The sequence below is a fragment of the Ricinus communis genome, chromosome 3 (genome assembly GCF_019578655.1).
Source record: "Ricinus communis isolate WT05 ecotype wild-type chromosome 3, ASM1957865v1, whole genome shotgun sequence".
NCBI classification, from domain to species: domain Eukaryota; kingdom Viridiplantae; phylum Streptophyta; class Magnoliopsida; order Malpighiales; family Euphorbiaceae; genus Ricinus; species Ricinus communis.
This window is the reverse complement of record NC_063258.1, coordinates 3,962,785-3,985,811: the sequence shown is the minus strand read 5'-3', so window position 1 is coordinate 3,985,811 and position 23,027 is coordinate 3,962,785. Positions and strand designations below refer to the sequence as shown.

Genomic DNA, 23,027 nt, shown 5'->3' with positions numbered 1-23,027 from the left:
CCAAAATATGATTTTTAGGAATACATTGAAGAGATATTGATTATGCTTATATTTTATTAGACTTGCCTACACTTATTGTATACCCATCTATTATTAGTATTTTATATTTAAATATTTAATAATTGACACGCATTAGCATTTTAATTACTTATAAATATGTATTCAATAATCTATCAACTCGGTGTAATATCGGTAAATATTTTGTATATTAGATTGTTAAATATAAAATAAAAATCCATAAAAGAAAAAGAATATTTATTATTTACTTCTATTTCCTAAATTAAGGATGGTACTCTTGGAAGAAATTATTTTTTCCAAAAAAGTGGAATTTTGATGCAATTAATGAAAGGTAGTTGCATTAAGTATTAATTCTTGCTCTAGATCTATCAAAAGCTGCTATAGAAATAAAATGCAGTCCAATAAAATTTATAGAAAAATACTTTGATATATTATTTGTACATGCTTACAAGTCACAAAAAGATGATCTAATTGAACATTTAGGATCCATCTTGTATAAAAGTTTCCTAAATTTTTATTAAGATTTGTTGGGGTAGAATTTAATGAGTTCAAACTTTGAAATTATAATTATATTTTAAGTTGATTCACTAATTAGAATTCTATAACTTAGAAACAACATTTTTAAATTTCTAAATATAGAGAGAAATTATTTGATCATTTTCATAAAACAAAAAAAATTAATTAACATGTTGAAATAGATATTTAAAATGAAATCGGTCGGACCAAATTTTTATCTTTATAATCATAAAAATATTCAATCAGTCTATCTGATCAAATTTAATTTAATTAAATTTCTAATTTTAAACATCTTATCGACTAATCGAACGGTCTAATTTAGTTTTAAAAAAATGGCTGAAATTATAAAATGAAATATTAACAACAGCAACTATCATCTCAAAGAACAATATTACCCCATTTTGCCAAACAACAAAAAGAAGTGGGGGATGGATGCTTCTCAATCTTTATGTCTCCAGCATATAACATTTCTAAAGTAGTTGCATGTCTTCTTGGGCCAATTTAATTCTTCTTTTAAGCTCATGCAAATAAAAAAAATTAAAAAAAATAATTTATTTTTCATTATATCTTTTGATTAATGGTGGTGGGATCAAATACCCATTAATCATTAATGGCCAAGTTTTTCTCTTCTTTTTGTCCACATTTGATAAGCTCTTTCTGGATTTTTAATTATTAAAATAACATTTTTTTATTAATTTCTTACATATTCTTTTTATTCTTTAACAAATGCATGGAAACAAATTATATGTGTCTTGTTTATTTTGGAAATTTTCTCCCAAGAAAATATGAAAAAGAAAATAAAGGATTTGCCACAATTCATTCTCTCTACCATCTAATCCACACATGGTTCTAAAAAAAGCTGATAGTGCATAAAATTAATTTATGTTTTTAATGGGATTATTCAATTTTAATTTGTGATTGAGTAAGACTAACTGTTATAAAATTTCAATTTGGTCAAATTTCTAAAATATTAGCTAAATAAAAAGGTATAATGATGGATCTCATAAATTTGCAACCAGATTAAGAAATTTAAATTAATAATTCATCTTTCTTTTTTTTTCTTTTTCCTTTTTATAATTATTATGAGAGATTCAATGAGTTTTCGACTATATAATAGAAATAGTCGCTGCATGCATAAAATAAAAAAAAATATAGAATTGAAATCCTCTCATATTCAACTTCAACATTAACCTATTCATAATTGTAATATCCATCTTTTATTTTTAAATTAAATTATTAAGATTTTATTAAAAATTTAAATTTAAATTTTTAAAAAATGGGTAATTCTTTTTAAATAACAAATTGATTATAAATTAAATGGATAATTATTTAAACATGACCTATCATATTAACAATAACATGAGAGAATACTAATCCAAAAGATTTTAAATCTAATTACATCTTGCATTACAAAAACAAAATGGTCTTATCATTGAGTTTAGCTTTAAATTTGTGTAGAAATTTGATTGAAATTTGTTTTACAAGATAGCTCAAATTTACAAGGAAAATGATTAGATTTTGAATAAAGGGTTATATCCCCAATTGAAGATAAGATTCATATTGTAAGGCTTTGATTTAAGATTTAAGTATTTAATGATGCAGGAAGTTGGATCTATTTTCTATGCCTGGAGTTTATGTGTATACATTTGGTCTTCCTTCAGTTCTTGAAGTGGCTGATGTTTCTGCTATGCTATTGCTTAATGAAAGTAAGGCTTTCTTCAAAAAAAAAGAAAAATCATTTTTTTTAATTTTTTCTCTTTGTACATATGTATTATTAGTGACAAATTGAAAGTTTGAACATTAGATTTGAAGTTTAGTTATAATTTTATAAGAAAAAAGGTTCATAAAAATATCTTATTCTTTCTCTTTTTAATATTTTTGACTAATTAAAATTCATTTAGGTCAAATGCTTAACTGTAGGATTGATTTTCCCATCAAATTAGATAACATTTAAATTAATTGAATAAATAGTCATGGATAAATTCATATATATATATATATACATTGAAAGTGATATTAAATATAGATAGAGTATAAATAATATAATATCCTATCAAAATTATTTTTAAATTTTTAGTATAATCTCTTTGGATATAATATTTGGTTAAATATTATTATTAAGTAGTAGTTATGTATTTATATATATTAAGAGATTTTAGTGCTAGAATAAGATGGCTCCTCCTAAATTAGAATTTGGCAAGATTCTTCATATCATATGCAAGATTTTTTTGGATGGTAGAATAGTAGATATGGTCTTTATCATCCAAAATGGTAGAAAATGACATTGCAACATTTTAAAGCTAATGGGTATTTAATTGATATAAAGTTTTAAGGATGCATGTGACTTTGGCATTTGTTTGTACATAGAAATGCATTTTCTAATGTTAAAAATTTATCAATTGATTTATCATGTAAAACCATGTTACTTCTTGTGTCCAAAATCAATCTTTAACCATCAAATCACATGTTAGAAAGAGAGTGGGAGAATGAGAATTGGGGTGTTTTCTATTAATAATATTATATCTTAAAAGAATTTAAATTAAAAAAAAAGAAAAAGAAAAAGAAAAGAAAGATAATGACATAAATAAAAGAGAATGATAGGCAAAGACATAAACAAAAGAGGTCTTTTGTGCACCACATCACATGCCCTTTCACTTTGATAATTATTATATATGGAGGATAAAGCAAAAATCTTGTCTACTTATGTGTGTCACTATTATTCAAACTCTTAAGTAAATTTATTAATTCAAATTTTACAATGTAAAATTAATGAATATTAAGTGATACTTCTCATAATTGCATTAAGATAAAGAAGAAACAAAATAGATAGTTTTTGGTCATACATATTTTGAATGTTTTATATTTAAATAAATGACATATTTTTTAAATTTATAATTATTTTATATTTGTCAAGCATTCATTGGATGCAATATATCAAAAGTAGAAATGAAAAATTTAAATAAAATTAAAGAAATTGTTATTAATTAGAGATAAAAGTGGAAAAGGAAAAGAAAAAGAAAAAGAAAATGTATTCCTTTGTGGATTGACATTGAATGGCTTCAGAAATATAAATGGAGAGGTGGACAATGTGAGTACTTTAGATGCATTTACTGAAAAAGTAAATATATGGTTGTGAGTGTGCATAAAGCTTCACTCTTCTAATTATATTTTATGAACTCTTTCTTTTTTTCTTTTCTTTTAAGGCTTATTCTAAAAATAGATGTCAAAAATTGTAGAAGTCAACATCAAAATTCAAATTTTAAATGCAAAATTCAATTTCTATATGAAAGTAGTGTTTAATATTTTTTTTAAAATTTTATATGGTATATTATATAATTTTTAAACTAATTATTTTAATTTTTAATAAATTAATCTGTTTTAATATATTCTCTACTACTTTAGAAAATATGATATTACAGCTTCCAATACTTTAATTTTCATCTTTATATACCTTTTAGAATTCTTTTTTAATATTTATATTTTAAATAATTTTTTTTCAAATATTGTATTATAATATATGACATCTTAATTATAAATTTTAATTATTTAATTGTCTTTTTTTTCTTTGAATTATTTTTTCTTATTCTATTTTTATTAGATTTTCTTAACTTCTTTATTCTTATTGTAGAATAATTATTGTATTAATTAAAGAAATATTTCTCTTTTTAATCTTATTTACACCTTTCATCCTCCTTTATTTTCTATCTCAAAAATATTAATTTTTAAATTAAATTTCCTACAATTTATTAAATTTAAAAATAATATGAAAGAATATTATTGTATCATACATTTAAAAGTATAAAATACTAAATCAACAAAATAATTTCAAAAATAAATAAATATTAAATTAAGTTATAAGAAAATAATTTAATTTGATTTAATTTATATAATTAAAATACTTAGTTTTTAGTTTTATGATATACTTTTATTTATTTAATTTCATATAAATATTATAAATATAGCAAATAAAAAAATTAAAGAGTACAAACAACAAAAGATTATTAAATAATGTAAAAAGAAAATGAAAAAGTATATCATAAAATTAATAAATAGTTAAAAAATTTAAAAAGATATAACATGTTTATATATCCAATAGAAAATTTAATATAAAAAATATATTATTTGATTGTATAATTAATTAATATTTTATTGAATCTATGATATAGTACTATTAGTTATAACAAATTTATAATTTTGATACTCATAGTATTATTAGTTATAATAAATTTATAATTAGTTTATTAGTATGAAAATTAAGTAGGTGGCACTTATCTAGTTAAAAAGAAACATAATACAAAATCATGTGATAAAAAATGGAAAAAAGAGTTTAGAAGAATTTTGCTTTGTAATATGAAAATCATTACAGATTTTGTAATTATAATCAAATTATATAACTAGACAGGTAATTATTGAATAATTTAAATAATTACTTAGATTAATTGACATCCATGATACAATTATAAAAGATTAATCATTATATTATGTGTATGTATTCATACATATGCCATTATATAAAAATTTAGAGAATTAAACAAAATTGAAATTATTTAACTTAATTCTGTTTACTTTTTAAATTGAGTTTGATTTTTCAATTCTAAATTTAATCAATTATTTATTGTTTTTTAAAATATTTTGAAAATTAATTTTTGTTTAATTCAAAATTAAAAAAAAATTATTTTATTTAATTTTACAGTTATGACTTACTCTTTGAAAGGATGAAATTTAGGGCACAATTGAAGCCTTAGACATAGGATCTTTCTAAAAACTGCAATCCTTTTACTAGTTATAGAAATTGATTAGTGACACTCTAATATTCTTTGGTCAATTATTCACTCATTGGTGGGGAGCCATTTTTAGCGACCATAATTACTAATTTTGATATTAAATATTTATTTATTATTTATTATTATTATTTTTTTGTTTTCCAAATCTTGTTGACTAAAGGCAAAAGTGGTTAGATCAAGTACCCTCATAATTGTAATTATTTAAAGGCAAGATTAAAAAGGACAATTTTCAACTACTTACTATTTATAAATATTCTTTCCTTTACATATAATTTTCCCCTTTTCCACATTTTCCTTTATTTTGTATATTTATTTCAATTTTTATTTTTAAACTAGGATTCAATTGGCACTAAAGCTTGTAAAATATGTTTATTATTAATCGTTTATTAGTACGTTATATAGACGATAGAAACTATACTTTTTTTATTTAAAATATAATTATATTTATAGGATTTTACTATTAATTAATTGAATACACTTAAGTATATTTTAATAGAAAGCATGTATAATCAAATATTTTTATATGTTGTGATTTTGATATCCCCTTGTTAACCTTATAGAGTTTTTATTATTTTAGAAAATTTAATCATATTTTGAGAATAATAAAATATTAGAGTAATATTTTAACGTAGTAGAATTTATAATATTTTAAATTTTATAATTAATATTACAGTAAAATAAAATTGTTTTATATATAAATAGAGGTTAAGTTTTATGATACATCAATAAAATTTTCATATATATTTTAGGTGAATATTTTTTGAATTCAGATTATATATATATATAATAAAAAATTGATTTAATTGGTAAAACTATTGAACTACTATTTTTTTCTACAAAGTTGGCATGGAGGATTAGAAGTCACAATCCAAGGATTCAATTTTGACAAAAGCAAGTTTGGACCAATGGGTTCTAAATTAGGAACATGATTACATGAACTTATGATTTCAATTAAAAAAGAAAAGAAAAAGAAAGTGTGTGTACCTAGAAATTGACAATCAAGCATGCTTGTAAGTTGTACATGTGCTGTCTGCACAAGATCTTTCAAACTTGCAATTTTCAAATACCCAAAGTTTCTTCATTTAGAACCCATTTTTTGTTACAGAAAATTACAAAATCAAATGATTCATATGGAACTATTTGTACTTTAATTCTTATTTGTTGTCTAAGATTATCAAGGAAATCATTAGCAGAAGTTGCAATTTTTGTTTCCTTCCTTTAACAAAAAAAAATAAAATAAAATTTGACCTCATATGGAAATGATAATAACGATTATGGATCTATGAAGACCAATAATCTACCCTGAGGTCTTTTTATAGGTATTACTTTCTTTTTCATATAAGTATTACTCGATAGTGTCATATTTTTTGCCAATTAACTCTAAAATATAAGAAGCTATCATCGGCTTAGCTCTAAAAATAAAAACTTATCGTCGGTAAAAATTAAATGAGAAATTACCGATGTTGTTCTAATAATATTGCATCTATGAATCAACTGGAGCGGGGAGTGAGATATAGATCAACTAATTCTATCAAATGATAGCTTAGAATCAAATGAACTGATTTAGAGAAAATAAGTTGTCAAATAGCGTTGGTACCCCATTAGAGTATACCTTTAAATTTTAGGACTTAATTGATTTATATTAAAAATGTTTTACTTTTTACCTTAAAGATGAAAAAAGGGGAGGTCCTTTGTAATAAAACCGGACAAAACAAGAAAGTAAGAACTACACTGTCTTTGAGAAGCTTTCTTCTGTATGTTGTTTTGTTTTGGTTATTTTCATTTTGGATATCCAAAACCAAGGAAAAAGAAATGAAATTTATTTTATTCCACTCTCTCCAATGAAAACACAAAAGATTCAACATTCAAGATTTCATTTGGGGCGCGAAATCGAAACCCTAATAGCAGTAGAGTAGCAGTGCTTAGACAGTGATAGAAATTTAAAAAAAAAAAGAAATAATAAAAGGAATCACATTTCATATGATATCATAAGCATATCCCAATTCATATCATTTTATTATCCAAGCCCCACTCTCCGTAATCTGTATTCTACTGATTCAAAACTGTCAAAATCTTGTCAGATCCCTTCTTCATTGTCTCCATTTTCTACACCACTTACTACTACTGCCATTGCTATCACACCCGTTAATCATTAATGCTTCTGTTGATATAAATTTTTTAACAAATGAAATGCCTGTCCATCTACAAATGAAATGAAAAAATGGGTTCTGCTCTAAATATGGTTTTCTTGGTGGGGTTTTCAGTTCTTGATCACGAACTGATTTTCTTTTTGTTATAAAAAATGTTTTTTGGGTGGGTTTTTCACCGTCAAAGTGCCTCTTGATCAAACAGTAACTTTTTGGGGTGAAGATTCTAAAAGAATAGAAGAGGAAGAAGAAGAAGAAGAAGAAGCAGAAAGATGTCAGAAATGAGAGTTTCTGATCCAAGTAGACTCCATTTGAAGAAGGAGCTTACTCAAATCAGAAAAGCAGCAAGGGTTTTGCGTGATCCAGGAACTACTTCTTCTTGGAAGTCACCAATTAGTTCCTCTAGATCTGCAGCAGCTGCAACTCTAGCTGCTGCTGCTGCTGCTTCTACTTCTGCCTGGAAACAGTTTGATAATGAGAATGTAATCCCAAATGGCCATAATAGTAACTCCCATATGGATTCTTATTTTAGGAATAATGGGAAAGAGAAAAGAGTGTTCTTGTATAATTGGAAGACTCAAAAATCCTCCAGTGAAAAGAGTGCAATTGCTAGAAATGATCTTGATGAAGATTATGAGTCTCGTTCCGTTCAAGACAGTGTTGATGATAGCTTGAGTGATGCAAGGAATGCTGCTGATTCCAAGAGTGATACTTACTTGGGTGACAGCAGGTCTTCTTCAATGATTTTCAGGTGTAGAGATGCCAATCTTGTATCTCCATCAATGAGAAGAGCAATGGGGATCAAGAAAAAAAGTAAGAAAACTGATACCCATTTGGATATTTTGTCTAGATATCAACAAAAAGAAATTAATTTGAGAAGATTGCTCAAGAGTCATCCTTCAATTGCTTTAGGTTTAGGAAGGGAAGATTCTGTTGAGCAGTCTGATGATACTGAAGATTATAGTAATTCTGAGGATCTAAGAAAGATTTCTGGTGCATCTCCATTATTAATAAAACTAAAGCATAAACGTTGGTCTCATTCTCCATCTAAATTGTTGAGAATAAGTCGAAAAGAAGACTCTTCTTACACCTATAGCACACCTGCATTGTCCACTAGTTCCTATAATAGGTACTGTAATCATAACCCGAGTACTGTTGGGTCTTGGGATGGCACCACAGCCTCAGTGAATGATGGGGATGATGAGGTGGATGACCACTTGGATTTACCGGGTCGCCAGGGATGTGGTATCCCTTGCTATTGGTCTAAAAGAACTCCGAGACACAGAGGGGTATGTGGAAGTTGTTGCTCTCCTTCCCTCTCAGATACTATACAGAGGAAAGGGACTAGCATGCTGTGTGGTAGGCAGTCAATGTATCATAGGCGTTGGCATTCTTCATCAGTTTATAATAAGAGAAGAATTTCTTCCAGAAGTGCCCAAGGACTTCTTCCTTTGCTTGCAAATAGCGATGGCAGAGGAGGGTCATCTATTGGAACTGGGAATAGTGATGATGAGCTCTCCACTAACTTTGGAGAGCTTGATTTAGAGGCCTTGAGTAGATTGGATGGAAGGAGGTGGTCTAGTTGTAGGAGCCAAGATGGGTTAGAGATTGTAGCTCTAAATGGTGATGGTGAAGAGGAAGGTACTCCTGAAAATATTAGAAGTTTAAGCCAGAAATACAAGCCACTCTTCTTTGGTGAAGTGATTGGACAGAACATTGTGGTTCAGTCTCTTATTAATGCTATCTCCAGAGGGAGGATTGCTCCAGTTTATCTTTTCCAAGGGCCCCGTGGGACTGGAAAAACATCAACAGCCAGGATTTTTGCTTCTGCTTTAAATTGTATATCTACAGAAGAAACAAAACCTTGTGGATACTGCAGGGATTGTTCTGATTTCATTTCTGGTAAGGCCAGAGACCTTTGGGAAGTTGATGGCACCAACAAGAAGGGAATTGATAAAGTTAGGCATCTCTTGAAGAAGGTTTCACAATGGCCCCCAACAGGATCTTCTCGTTATAAGGTTTTTCTTATTGATGAATGCCACTTGTTGCCTTCTAAGATGTGGCTGGCATTTCTTAAATTTCTTGAAGAACCACCACAACGAGTTGTGTTCATATTTATAACAACTGATCCTGACAATGTGCCGCGAACTGTACAATCACGGTGCCAGAAATACCTATTTAACAAAATTAAGGATGGGGATATTGTGGCTAGATTGAGGAAAGTTTCTTCAGAAGAAAATCTGGATGTTGAATTGGATGCTTTGGATTTGATTGCTTTAAATGCAGATGGCTCACTTCGAGATGCGGAAACTATGTTAGATCAATTGAGTTTGTTAGGAAAGAGGATAACTACATCTCTTGTAAATGAGCTTGTGAGTTCTATCCATCATTTTATCTTTAACTTCTTCATAAATTGATACGTTCAACTTATCTTTCTGTCTTTACCAGGTAAAGAGTAGGTAGCTTGATAGAGAAATTCCCAATTTTTTATTGTGTAGTTTGGACTTACCTATCCTATTTTCCATCTTTTTAGGTGGGTGTTGTCCCAGACGAGAAATTACTGGAACTTTTGGAGCTGTCAATGTCTTCAGACACTGCAGAAACAGTGAAAAGAGCCAGGGATTTGTTGCACTCTGGTGTTGATCCATTAGTTTTGATGTCTCAACTTGCGAGCCTCATTATGGATATCATTGCTGGAACTCACAATGTTGCTGATGCCAAATATAGCATATCGTTGTTTGGTGGGCGGAGCTGTGAGTATCAAGTCTTTAACTTTTATACTGTGATGGGAAAAACTTTTCTACAACTTCCAAGTTTATATTTCAGAAAATAAGATTTATGCATACAGTTGGAAAGAAACATTCAGGTGAATCTGGTTTCTATATCAGATAAACTGACAGGAAAACTCTCGGATTGACTATTAAAAATGAAGGCTTTTAACCACCTGACTAAAACAATGCATGGACTGACTAGCTTTCTTTACCTAGTGATTTCTGATTGTAGCTATAAAATGAAACATGCTCTTTCTATAGTTTTGTTTATTCTGGGGAAGGGCTTCCGAGTTATGAATGAATGTAGATCTACGCCTGAAGCAAGAAGATCTCATTACTTTTGAGATGTATCTAACTGAAGTTCACTGTGGTTATATGGAGATATGGCCAGTATTTCATATACTTGATTCCAAGTTGACCTGGCATAACCTTAATTTCATAAATTACATGACTAGAAATGCCTATGAATATAATCATATGTGCAAGCACATTAAATTTTCTCCTTTGGCATACTTTAACTATTCGCTGTGGATGGCTTGATTGTTTTTCAGTGACTGAAGCAGAATTGGAGAGATTAAAGCATGCTTTAAAGCTTCTTTCAGAGGCTGAGAAGCAGCTAAGAGTTTCAAGTGACCGCTCAACATGGTTCACAGCTACTCTTTTACAGCTCGGTTCAGTGCCTTCACCAGATCTTACTCAGTCAAGCAGCAGTAGGAGACAGAGTTCTAGGACAACAGAGGAGGATCCTTCAAGTGCGTCAAGAGAAGTTACTGTTTACAAGCAGAAGTCAGATGCTCAGTATTTGTCTCGTAGATCAAGTTCACCTGCTTCCTTGTATAAAGCAATAAATGGAAAGTCCAGCCATCGAGGAGAATTTGGTTTCAATTCTAAGCTCCGTCCTAGTCACTCAATCGACAGCTGTATGTCGTCAGCTTCACGTGATGATGAACTGGTTGAAAGTATGCCTCTTAGATACAGAAATGCAGAAAAATTGGACCGTATCTGGGAAAAGTGTATTGCAAATTGTCACTCAAATACGCTCAGGCAGCTTTTACATACTCATGGAAAGCTTTTCTCCTTATCTGAAGTTGAAGGTACATCCATAAGTTATTCTTTTTGCTGTAGTTTATGTGGTAGCTATTGTCTATCAAGTTATTTTCTCATTCCTACATAAAACTTGTGAAATTATTTCATTCTCAAGCAAGTTAGTTGCTTTCTCTAATTTTCTTTGCTGGCATATACACAAAGTAAACATGTTATAAAAAGTTAATTTAATTGATGTTTGAATGGATTGCTCAATAAGATTGTGTAATGGTTGACTTTTGAAGTATCCCTGATCACAGATACCTTTATGCATGTATGTCGCCTGTGTTCCCTCTTTCTTCTTCTCTCCTTCTGCTATTATACCTCAAATTTAGCATGGCTCTGCTTGCAGGTGCTTTGGTTGTATATGTTGCCTTTGGAGATGAAGATATTAAAGCCAGAGCTGAAAGGTTTATGAGCAGCATCACAAATTCTATTGAAATGGTTCTGAGATGCAATGTAGAGGTGAGAATTATTTTTGTGCCAGATGGTGAGGATTCTATGAATTGTGTAAACCAAAGTGAGTTACAAATTCAGAAGCAGGTAGAAGCAACCATGGCAATTGAGCAGGAAAAAAAAGCAAATTGTGTGAACCCAGTAAATGGTTACTCTGATGCTCAACAGGAGTCAAGAAAATTATCGAGAGGAAGCTTTAATGATTTGGATAGCAAGCTGAAAGGAGGATCAGGAGATTATTTGAAGTCCTTGACACTGCTGGATAGTAGTTTTCAATCTACGTCTCTATCTGCAGAGTTACTTCCAGAAGCCAATACTGAAAGCGATGGGGTGAAAGAAACAGGGCAGGAATTACCAATGCAGAGAATAGAATCTATCATCCGCGAGCAGAGGTTGGAAACTGCCTGGCTACAGGCTGCAGAAAAAGGCACACCAGGATCACTGAGTCGCTTGAAACCTGAGAAGAATCAGGTGCTGCCTCAAGAAGATTGTCAACAGAATCAAATGGAATCTGCAAGTTCAATGGCTTTATCGTCTCAGCATTGGGAACATGAACTAAATGATGAACTCAAAGTTTTGAAGATGGAAGAGCGGAGGGTGCTTCATAAGGACCAGATTGGTAAAAGGGCTGATCATTATCCAATATCTCCAAGCTTGTTGCATGGCAGCAACTTTGTAGGCAATCTAAACAAAGAAAGCCTGTGAGTCTTTTGCTGATCTCTTGTGATTATTCTTGTCAAGTCTTTATAAAGCTTTATCCTAGCATAAAATTGCCACACTTCAGTTTCTTGAATATGGTTAGCAAATCATGTTGCTGGTGAATTGATTAGCCTGGCTTTTAAAACTTTTTGGCTGCATTCAAAATCAAGATATTCAGAGACATGCATATGCATAACTGAACTAGTAAAACAATTTACAAAAAACTTGCCAGATTCATAAGCTCAGTTCCAGAATAATACAGATAATAATTCATAGGATGAAATTGCCTATTTAAGGGGGGTACTGGTCTTCCCGGACTTAAAATCGCTTTTGAAGCTCATAAAACTTTCCACACTGTATCAGCATAAAATCTTTTCTTATTATTGAATTTTCGCATTCCACTATTTCATTTTACGCAGATAGTGCATCTCCAAAAGAACATATTAATAAATATTTCATCCTTGCTTTATAATGCATCTATTCTGCTTCTGAATTTGAAAGTTTTTCTTCTTGATTTACAATATTGAATGGGAGTCTCGAGTTCTCAGCCTATTTACAGTTATAATTCCTTTCCACGACATTCTTTGTTCAGAAGAAACTGTTTAATGCAGTAGGTCATTACATGAACAGACGGAATCTATGTAATAATCCTGTCAGGACTGCAGTACAACTGATTACAGCTGGAAGTTGGACGAATATATTAGAGAATGTACAGCATAACGTTCACCGAATATTATCCGTAATTTGAACGTCAATATCTGTTTTAGGATGACCTTGGTGATAGGCTAAAGTAGTCTTCACTTGAAAGTAGCAAAATGTGAATTTTCTCCATACACTGTAGGGTGAAATTTATTTTGTTTGTTTTGCTTTTTTTGTTTCTTCAGCATCAGTAATTTTCCTGCCTAATGAATACATTTATTAGATCCTTCTGAAACTCATTCTTGCCTTGTGCCTCAGGGGATATGAATCAAGTTCAGCGGGTGGAGGTTGCAGCGGGCTTTTCTGTTGGAATGCCAACAAATCTCACAAGGTAAAGTTGTATCACATTCTTGATTCTGTTAAGTAAGTAAAGGTGTTTCCTTTCAGTAAAGGATGTTTCTTTTTCTGTTTGTTTTTTTCCTGCACTTATATAGGTTAATGGAACCCCTGTTCGGTATAGAGGCAAAGGCGGACGATTTTCCTTGTTTGGGGAGTGTGGAAAGCATAAGAAAACAGAGAACAGGATTAAAAGATAAAAAAAGGAAGTCAGCAAATACAAAGAGTTGGATTTTTAGTTACAATGTCAGTCACTTCACATATATAATTCTTTTTCTGTATTTAATCTTCAGGTGAAGCTATTTCTTGAAAGATGCAGCTATGAGGAAAATGTTTTATGTAAAGGTTTTCTTGCTGTTGAACTTTGGAATTTAGTTCATCAACAGCTTTTTATTTATTTATTTTCCTCAAATCTTGTCAATAAAAAAGAACTGTGAGAAAACTTGCAGGAACTCCTGGTATTTAGCAGTTTCCAAATGTTTTTATATTAGACTAGTAATTGGTAAAAAGCATGATTAGCAAAGACAGCTCGTTCAAATCTTCTTTTTGGACTCAAAACACCAACAGAATGACACTTCTCTCATCAACTATTATTGCCAATTGCAATGCTTCTCATTTCTCAACAGCACACCTGATGAGAAAAATTTCTCTATTTCTATTCTTCAGGTCTTTAACTATCAACCCAAACTTGGTTAATTAAAAGACACAAGTAGTTGAAAGACAAATTCAGAAGTAACTGACACTTTGTCATGTTACATTTGGTCAACAAAATAACCAGAGTAACTATTTTCAATCAATTGAGGCAGCTCCATGTCCACCTCATTCAAAATTCCCTCCATCACCACAACTACTGGGTGTCACTTCTCATCACCCACTGCACGCGCCTCCACGCGCCACCAATCTATACACTTCACGTTTTCAATTCTACCCCAAACCCAAATATCCATGTCTTCACTTCCATGCTCAAATACTATTCCCAGTTGGGTTTCCAAGATGAACTTCTATCTTTCTTCAAACGCATTTACTGCCGTATAAAACTTGATGCATCTTTATACCCACTTGTCATTAAATCTTCTGGTAAAGATGGTATTCTCTTCCATGCCCATATTTTGAAATTGGGTCATCAGTCTGATCCTTATATTCGTAATGTCATCTTGGATATGTATGCAAAACATTCTCTAATCGAGAATGCGAGGAAGCTGTTTGATGAAATGACTGAGCGAAGTCTTGCGGATTGGAATTCGATGATTTGTGGGTATTGGAAGTGTGGAAATGAAACTGAGGCTTGTAGTCTGTTTAGTATGACGCCTGAGAGGAATGTTATAACTTGGACTGCAATGGTTACTGGGTTTTCGAAGATAAAGGAATTGGATAGTGCAAGGAAGTATTTTGATGATATGCCAGTCAAAAATATTGTTTCTTGGAATGCAATTATTTCAGGCTATGCACAAAATGGGTTTGTAGAAGAGGCCTTGAAGTTGTTTAATCATATGATTAGGTTAGGAGTTCAGCCTAATGAAACTACATGGGCTACTGTGATATCTTCTTGTTCATCGTGTGGGGATCCTTGCCGTGCAGAGTCATTTGTGAAATTGCTCGACAAAAGGAAGATCAAGATGAATTATTTTGTCAAGACAGCTTTGCTTGATATGAATGCAAAGTGTGGGAATCTTGAAGCTGCGAGGGGCATTTTTAATGAGCTAGGTGTTTCTAGGAATTCTAGTACTTGGAATGCCATGATTTCGGCATATACAAGGGTTGGTGATTTGCTTTCCGCTAGAGATCTTTTTGATAAGATGCCAGAAAGAGATGCTGTTTCATGGAACACAATGATTTCAGGTTATGCTCAAAATGGGCAGTCAGCAATGGCAATTGAACTTTTCAAAGAAATGATTGATGCTAAAGACTCGCAGCCAGATGAGGTAACTATGGTGAGTATCATCTCAGCCTGCGGACATCTAGGGGCTTTGGAGTTGGGTACTTGGATAGTTAATTTTATCTCTGAATACAGGATTGAGTTGACTATTTCAGGCTATAATGCTTTGATTTTCATGTACTCAAAATGTGGAAACATGAAAGAAGCCCAAAGAATATTTCAAGAAATGGAAACAAGAGATGTGGTGTCTTACAATTCCTTGATTGGTGGGTTTGCAGCTCATGGAGAGGGAAATGAAGCCATAAAACTATTATTAAGCATGAAGGAGGAAGGTGTTGATCCAGATCATGTAACATATATCGGTGTCCTGACAGCTTGCAGCCATGCAGGATTAGTCGAAGAAGGCTGTAAGGTCTTCGAATCAATTAAAATTCCTGTTGTGGATCATTATGCATGCATGGTTGATATGTTAGGTCGAGTTGGAAAACTAGATGAAGCAAAAAGATTAATAGCTTGCATGCCAATGGAGCCACATGCTGGAGTCTATGGGTCTCTTTTAAATGCTAGTCGAATTCATAAAAGAGTTGAATATGGGGAACATGCAGCAAGAATGCTCTTTCTGCTTGAACCGCAAAATTCAGGAAACTATGTTTTGCTTTCTAACATATATGCTTCAGCAGGGAGGTGGGACGATGTCAACCGTGTGAGAGGAATGATGAGGAAAGTGGATGTGAAAAAGACAGCAGGATGGAGTTGGGTGGAACACAAAGGTAAAACACACAAGTTCATAGTTGGGGACAGATCACATGAACTATCAGATGATATCTATAGACTTTTGGCTGAATTAGGAAGCAAGATGCAAGGGCAGGGGTACATGGCTGACAGGAGCTGTGCACTAAGAGATGTTGAAGAGGAAGAGAAGGATAATATGGTGGGAACTCATAGTGAGAAACTGGCTATTTGCTTTGCCCTTCTTGTTAGCGAAGCAGGGACAGTGATCAGGGTGGTGAAGAACCTAAGGGTGTGTCTGGATTGTCATACTGCTATAAAGATAATCTCGAAGTTGGAGGGAAGGGAGATAATTGTGAGAGATAACAACAGGTTTCACCATTTCATTGATGGGATATGCTCTTGCAAGGACTATTGGTAATGTGAGAGAAAAAAAGCAAGGTAATGATTTTGGTGAGGGAATATGGTGGAAAATATTACCTAAAATGATGAGTATAATAATGATGCTTACCTCCTACATCTCTTAAGCAACTTCGAATGTAACCAGGGGATTTCCATCATCTAAGAAAGCCTATTCACGTGAGTCTCAGTTATTGAATTGGAAACATCTTCCTACTTGGATTCTTAGCGCCAAATTTGTGAGTAAATTGTAGCCATTGCTTCTTGCTTCTACTGCAATGAGGGCAATGCACTTGTTCCTTCTGGTCATGAAGGGCTTTGTTTTCTGTAAGTATATTAAATTTTCAAAGCCATATTTTCTTGCAGCGATATGAACTTAAAGGTGAATTTTGGTCTAAGATCTATATTAACAACGCATTGAGCAGAAGGGACGGCTACATCATCTCAAAGTTAACAATTGTATTTGGAAAAGAAAAACTGCAGAATGGATCACAAGAAGGCAAGTAAATCTGAACACAGAATGCGGGTGCAAGCCCAGCAGCACAAAACAAGTCTTCTGGTGATTCTGAACATATAAGTTGATTTTTCTGTGATAACAATGTAATGGAAACTATTTCTCCGAGAAGTGGTGTCAATTGAATCTGCTTTCCACATTTATCAATATTCCAAAAATCATTAGCAAAGACTTCTGCAAAATGTTCATTTTTTCCATAGAAATAAATTCGTTCAAGAAGTACTCAGAGAAAATGTTGATCCTAAATGAAAGGATTGGTTACGGAGAAAATGTTAAGGGGCCTTTATGAGCTAGCACAAATTACTAGCAGCTAATCCTCTGAAGAACCTGTGTCCAATTGATTCTACTTTTTGCTTGACATTTATCAATATTTCTCTGCATTCCTATCCATTTTGACAGGTGCCTTTATCAAATACATCTATAAACGAAATTAGTATACACTTGTGCAATCTAGAGAGAAAAGTTCTCAAACTAGATGTTGAGGTATTCTTACTGAGGTATTTATTGTAGTTGCACTGTAACTTTCAGGAATTACTAGTGCGATCTTTAATAATAATTTGAACCTTCACTAAGCCATTAACTTGTTAAAGTGAAGGGATGATGATTTTTCAGAGTTGTTCTTGCTCTGTTCAGGAGGAAGAGTGTTATTGCATGCACCTATTTTTATCTAAATTTATTCAGAAGAAAAAGAGAAATAAACGACCTATGCGCTTGAAACTTGATTTGATGCAAGGCTAACTATCATTTTAGAGTCTAACAGGTTATCCCATGTTGAAGAGATACTTTATATCTAGTGAACCCTCAAATTCGAGGTCTTTCTTACAATACGAGTTGGATTTTGAGCTGTTAGGGAAGTGAATTTTCCCCCAGGCTCACTATTATTATCCTTGAGACTCTTCCTTGCTGCTGGCTAAGGATTGGGCAAAATCCAGGGGATATTGCGTTTGGTTCTGCTAAAGGTATCAACTTACCCTGCTATATTTTCGAAATTAGGAATGGATAACAGTTAATTTTGAGAATTGAAATGAAAGTTCTTATTGTTCTTTGATTTTCTTTTATTTTATAAAAATCCAAAATTTGTTAATAACAAATCAAAATAAAATGTAAACATTAAGAAACAATTCGCCTGCCATTTAATTTTGGATGAAGTGGGTCACTGCCGTCATCGCTGCTTTGGATGTATCTTTTGACAAATTTTGCCATATCATTAGTACCAAATTAGGAAATTCAGGGTTTTAATTCTTAATTATTTTGTTGAAGGACTCTAGCACAAACATCAATAGGTTGTAGAGTAAACAATAACCAACTATTTTTTATTCTTTCTGTTTCCTACTTTTAACAAAAGGACATGGAGGAAGTCAGGTCAATGCCACATAAACTAGAAATCCCACCATACAATGTTAGGTGAAGGCATATGGATACTATCACAATCAACAGCTGATTATGCATTTTTTTTAATTTCCCTTTATCTTGCATACTTTTTCTACCTTTTATCATGCAAAGTCCACTCTACTAACCAAGAATAAGTCAACTTCAATTCCAAAACATAGCAGGACTACTTAAATTTCACCAAAAGAATTATAATAGCTTTTATCTTCTAAATTATTTTGCTGTTTACAGGTCCTGGAAAGCCAGCTTAACTGCCATTTGTGCCTTCCTTGTGCCAAACATGTCTATAATTGGAGAAGCAGTTTTATCTGCTTTCCTTCAAGTATTGTTTGACAAATTGGCTTCTCCTGAGTTGCTCAAGTTTGCCAGGCAAGAACAAGTTTATGCTGATATCAAGAAATGGGAGAAGATACTGCTTAAAATACATGCAGTTCTTGATGATGCAGAAGAGAAGCAGCTGACAAATCAATTTGTGAAGATTTGGTTGGCTGAGCTTAGGGACCTGGCTTATGATGTAGAAGACATACTGGATGAATTTGCCACAGAAGCTGTGCATCGTGGATTGATCTTTGAATCAGAAGCCAACACAAGTAAGCTACTCAAGCTTATCCATACTTGTAACGGTCTTATTTCAAGTAATTCTGTGTTTAGAGTTAGGATGATATCAAAAATGAAAGGGATTACTACTAGATTGCAAGCCATATCTAATCAAAAAAATTACCTGAATTTGAGGGAAAATTTGGAAGGAAGCTCCACTAAAGTAAGAAAAAGGTTGCCCACAACTTCTTTGGTAAATGAAACTCAGGTTTTTGGCAGGGAAAGAGATAAAGAGGCTGTACTTGAATTATTGCTGACGGATTATGCGAATGATAGCAAAGTGTGTGTAATTGCAATCATAGGCATGGGTGGGGTAGGCAAGACTACTCTTGCACAACTCGTCTTTAATGATACCAAAGTGAAGGATTCTTTTGATCTAAAAGTATGGGCTTGTGTATCTGACGAATTTGATGTTTTAAACATAACGAAATCCATTCTCGAATCAATCACAAACAGGAGTGTTGGCTCCAATCTAAATTTGCTTCAGGGAAGACTACAAGATATCCTGACAGAAAAAAGGTTTCTGCTTGTTCTAGATGATGTTTGGAACGAGAACTACCAATACTGGGATGCCCTTTGCAGTCCTTTTAGTAATGGAGCACCAGGGAGTAAAATACTTGTCACTACTCGATGTGAAAGCGTTGCATCCGTCATGGGTTCTGTTGCAATTTACCATCTAAAGGAGTTGCCATATGATAGTTGTTTGCTGCTATTCACACAACTTTCATTGGGAACTAACAACTTTGATGCACATCCGAGCTTAAAAGAAATTGGCGAGGGAATAGTGGAAAAATGTAAAGGCCTGCCTTTGGCAGCAAAGACACTTGGAAGCCTCTTGCACACAAAAGTGAGCCAGGATGAGTGGGAGGATATATTTAGCAGCAAAATATGGGACCTATCGGAAGAGCAAAGTGGTATTCTTCCGGCTCTAAGGTTGAGCTATCATCATCTGCCTTCTCACTTGAAGCAGTGTTTTGCTTACTGCTCAATTTTTCCGAAGGACTATGAATTCAGCAAAGAGGAGTTAATTCTTTTGTGGATGGCCGAAGGTTTTTTGCAACAGCCAAAAGGAACAAAAAGAATGGAAAACTTGGGAGCGAAGTACTTTGATGATCTACTATCGAGATCATTATTTCAACAATCAACCAAAAATGGACTGCGATATGTAATGCATGATCTCATCAATGATTTAGCTCAGTATGTAGCTGGAGATGTCTGCTTCAGGTTGGAGGAAAGGTTAGGGAACGTGCAGAAAGCTAGGCATGTGTCTTATATTCGTAATCGATATGAAGTCTTCAAAAAATTTGAGGTTCTTTATAAAGCTCAAAATTTGAGGACTTTCTTACCGCTGCCAATTCACGTTGCTGTTAGTTGGCGTAATTTTTACATTACAGGGAACATAATGTATGAATTGCTTCCAAAACTAAGACGTCTGCGGGTGCTGTCCTTGAGTGGCTATTGCATAAATGTGCTGCCAAATCTGATTGGCAAGCTAAAACACTTGCGATACCTTGACTTATCCCACACTTTGATCAAAACCTTGCCCGAGTCCGTGAGTGCTCTCCACAATCTGCAATCACTAGTCTTACATAGTTGTGGTGCTCTTTCAAAGTTGCCTGCAGGCATTGTGAACCTCATTAATCTGCGTCATCTAGACATTACTAATACGAAACAACTGCGAGAGCTTCCTTTACTGATTGGTAAACTGAAAAATTTGCGGACATTAACCAAATTTATGGTGGGGAATAGTGCCGGATCAAAATTAACAGAACTGAGGGACATGTTGCGTCTTCGTGGGAAGCTAACCATTACTGGCTTGCATAATGTGGAAAATGTCTTTGATGCTGGGGGAGCAAACTTACAGTTTAAGCATGATCTTCAAGAGTTAGTCATGAAATGGAGCAGTAATAATGAATTTCAAAATGAAAGGGTTGAGACATTGGATATTGATGTCCTTGACATGCTGCAACCTCATAAGAACCTGAAAGCTTTGAAAATTGAGTTTTATGCAGGTGTGACATTTCCGAGTTGGATTGGACATCCTTCATTCTCTAACCTCAATGGTTTAACTCTCAAAAACTGCACAAAATGCTCATCATTGCCGTCACTTGGGAGATTGCCCTTTCTTGAGGATTTGTGCATTGAAGGCATGCATAGTTTAAAAAGTATAGGTCTGGAGTTCTATGGGGAAGATTCCTCCTTCACGCCTTTCCCATTCTTGAAGATATTAACATTTAGTGATATGTTAGAATGGGAGGACTGGTGTTCTGCAATCCCAGAGGAAGCTTTTGTCAGTGAATTCCCTAGCCTCTGTGAGCTTTGCATAAGGAATTGTCCCAAGTTAGTAAGGAGGTTGCCAAACTACCTACCATCACTCAGAAAACTTGACATTAGTAAATGTCCATGTTTGGAAGTTGAGTTTTCTAGGCCTTCATCTCTCTGCGACGTGAATTTGGAAGAATGCAAGGAGACGGCAGTAACGAGTGTAGTAAATCTCATCTCATCTACACTCTTTAACTTGCAACTTCGGGGCATTTCAAATTTTAACCAGTTTCCAGAAAGAGTTGTGCAGTCCTCACTGGCACTTAAAGTTATGAACATTATTAATTGCAGTGAACTGACTACTTTAAGACAGGCTGGAGATCATATGCTACTCAGCAGACTTGAAAAATTAGAACTGTGTAACTGCAATAACTTGAAAGAGTTACCAGATGGTTTGTTTAGCTTCACCTCACTCGCAGACTTGAAGATCAAGAGATGTCCAAAAATTTTGTCATTTCCTGAGCCAGGGTCTCCATTCATGCTTAGACATCTTATTCTTGAAGAATGTGAAGCTCTGGAATGCCTACCTGAAGGAATAGTGATGCAAAGAAACAATGAGAGCAACAATAATATATCCCATCTTGAGAGCTTGGAAATCATTAAATGTCCATCTCTAAAATTTTTTCCAAGAGGTGAGTTACCAGCCAGCCTGAAAGTTCTTAAGATATGGGATTGTATGCGGTTGGAATCATTTGCAAGACCGACGTTGCAGAATACTCTGTCACTTGAGTGCCTTAGTGTGAGGAAGTATTCAAATCTAATAACCTTACCTGAGTGCCTGCATTGCTTCTCTCATCTTATTGAACTGCATATAAGCTATTGTGCTGGTCTAGAATCATTCCCAGAAAGAGGCCTACCTTCTTTGAATTTGAGAAGGTTTTATGTCTTTAATTGTCCTAATCTCAAGTCCCTGCCTGACAATATGCAAAGCCTTACAGCACTCCAGCATTTAGGAGTATCTAGTTGTCCAGGTATTTTGTCATTTCCTGAAGGCGGGTTGCCCTCCAATCTAACATCAATTCGGGTCAGTAATTGCGAGAATCTCCCGCACTTATCTGAGTGGGGATTACATAGACTCCTGTTCCTCAAGGACTTGACTATTTCTGGTGGATGTCCAAATTTGGTGTCCTTCGCACAAGACTGTCGGCTTCCTGCAACTCTAATTTCACTACGCATTGGGAAGCTCCTCAATCTAGAGTCTTTATCCATGGCACTCCAACACCTTACCTCACTTGAGGTATTGGAAATTACCGAGTGTCCTAAGCTCCGATCATTGCCGAAGGAAGGGCTGCCTGTCACTCTTTCTGTCCTAGAAATCTTGGATTGTCCTATGCTGAAAAGACAGCTGCTGAATAAGAAAGGAAAATATGCATCTATTATAGCCAATATCCCTCGTGTTGAGATTGATGAAATATTACTACAATGAACTGTAAGTATGAGAAGTTTTCTGCACTATAAAGCAAAGGTGTTGAACTACAGATCGTGATTCTTCAGATCTTGTCGTTCTCTGTTCTAGATTAGTCTTTACTTCCACCGATTCCATGTTCATTCCAGAGGAATAACAGCTTCTGAATCTTATTACGATGTGTGGTTTTCTAATTGTTTTTCCCTTCTATGTTTCTTGCAGTTTCTTTAAGTCTTTTTTCTCTTTTTTTCCTGTCAGAGTTTTCCTTTTTCATATAGAATAAGATA

General features: G+C 33.2%; 3 protein-coding genes across 3 annotated transcripts; all 3 read left to right on the top strand.

The window, feature by feature from the left end:
- Positions 1–7,067: 7,067 nt before the first annotated feature.
- Positions 7,068–13,974, top strand: LOC8262624 (protein STICHEL). The gene is made up of 6 exons (XM_015719308.3): positions 7,068–9,837; positions 9,999–10,218; positions 10,788–11,330; positions 11,672–12,476; positions 13,432–13,504; positions 13,608–13,974. Exons 1-6 carry the CDS (start codon positions 7,738–7,740, stop codon positions 13,707–13,709), a joined length of 3,843 nt encoding a protein of 1,280 aa, XP_015574794.1. The 5' UTR covers positions 7,068–7,737; the 3' UTR covers positions 13,710–13,974.
- Positions 13,975–14,045: 71 nt separating this feature from the next.
- Positions 14,046–17,249, top strand: LOC8262625 (pentatricopeptide repeat-containing protein At1g14470). The gene has a single exon (XM_048371776.1). It carries the CDS (start codon positions 14,259–14,261, stop codon positions 16,533–16,535), a length of 2,277 nt encoding a protein of 758 aa, XP_048227733.1. The 5' UTR covers positions 14,046–14,258; the 3' UTR covers positions 16,536–17,249.
- Positions 17,250–17,380: 131 nt separating this feature from the next.
- LOC8262626 (putative disease resistance RPP13-like protein 1) lies at positions 17,381–22,934 on the top strand. Its single transcript, XM_048371775.1, has 2 exons — positions 17,381–17,986; positions 18,648–22,934. Exon 2 carries the CDS (start codon positions 18,697–18,699, stop codon positions 22,759–22,761), a length of 4,065 nt encoding a protein of 1,354 aa, XP_048227732.1. The 5' UTR covers positions 17,381–17,986; positions 18,648–18,696; the 3' UTR covers positions 22,762–22,934.
- Positions 22,935–23,027: the final 93 nt, after the last annotated feature.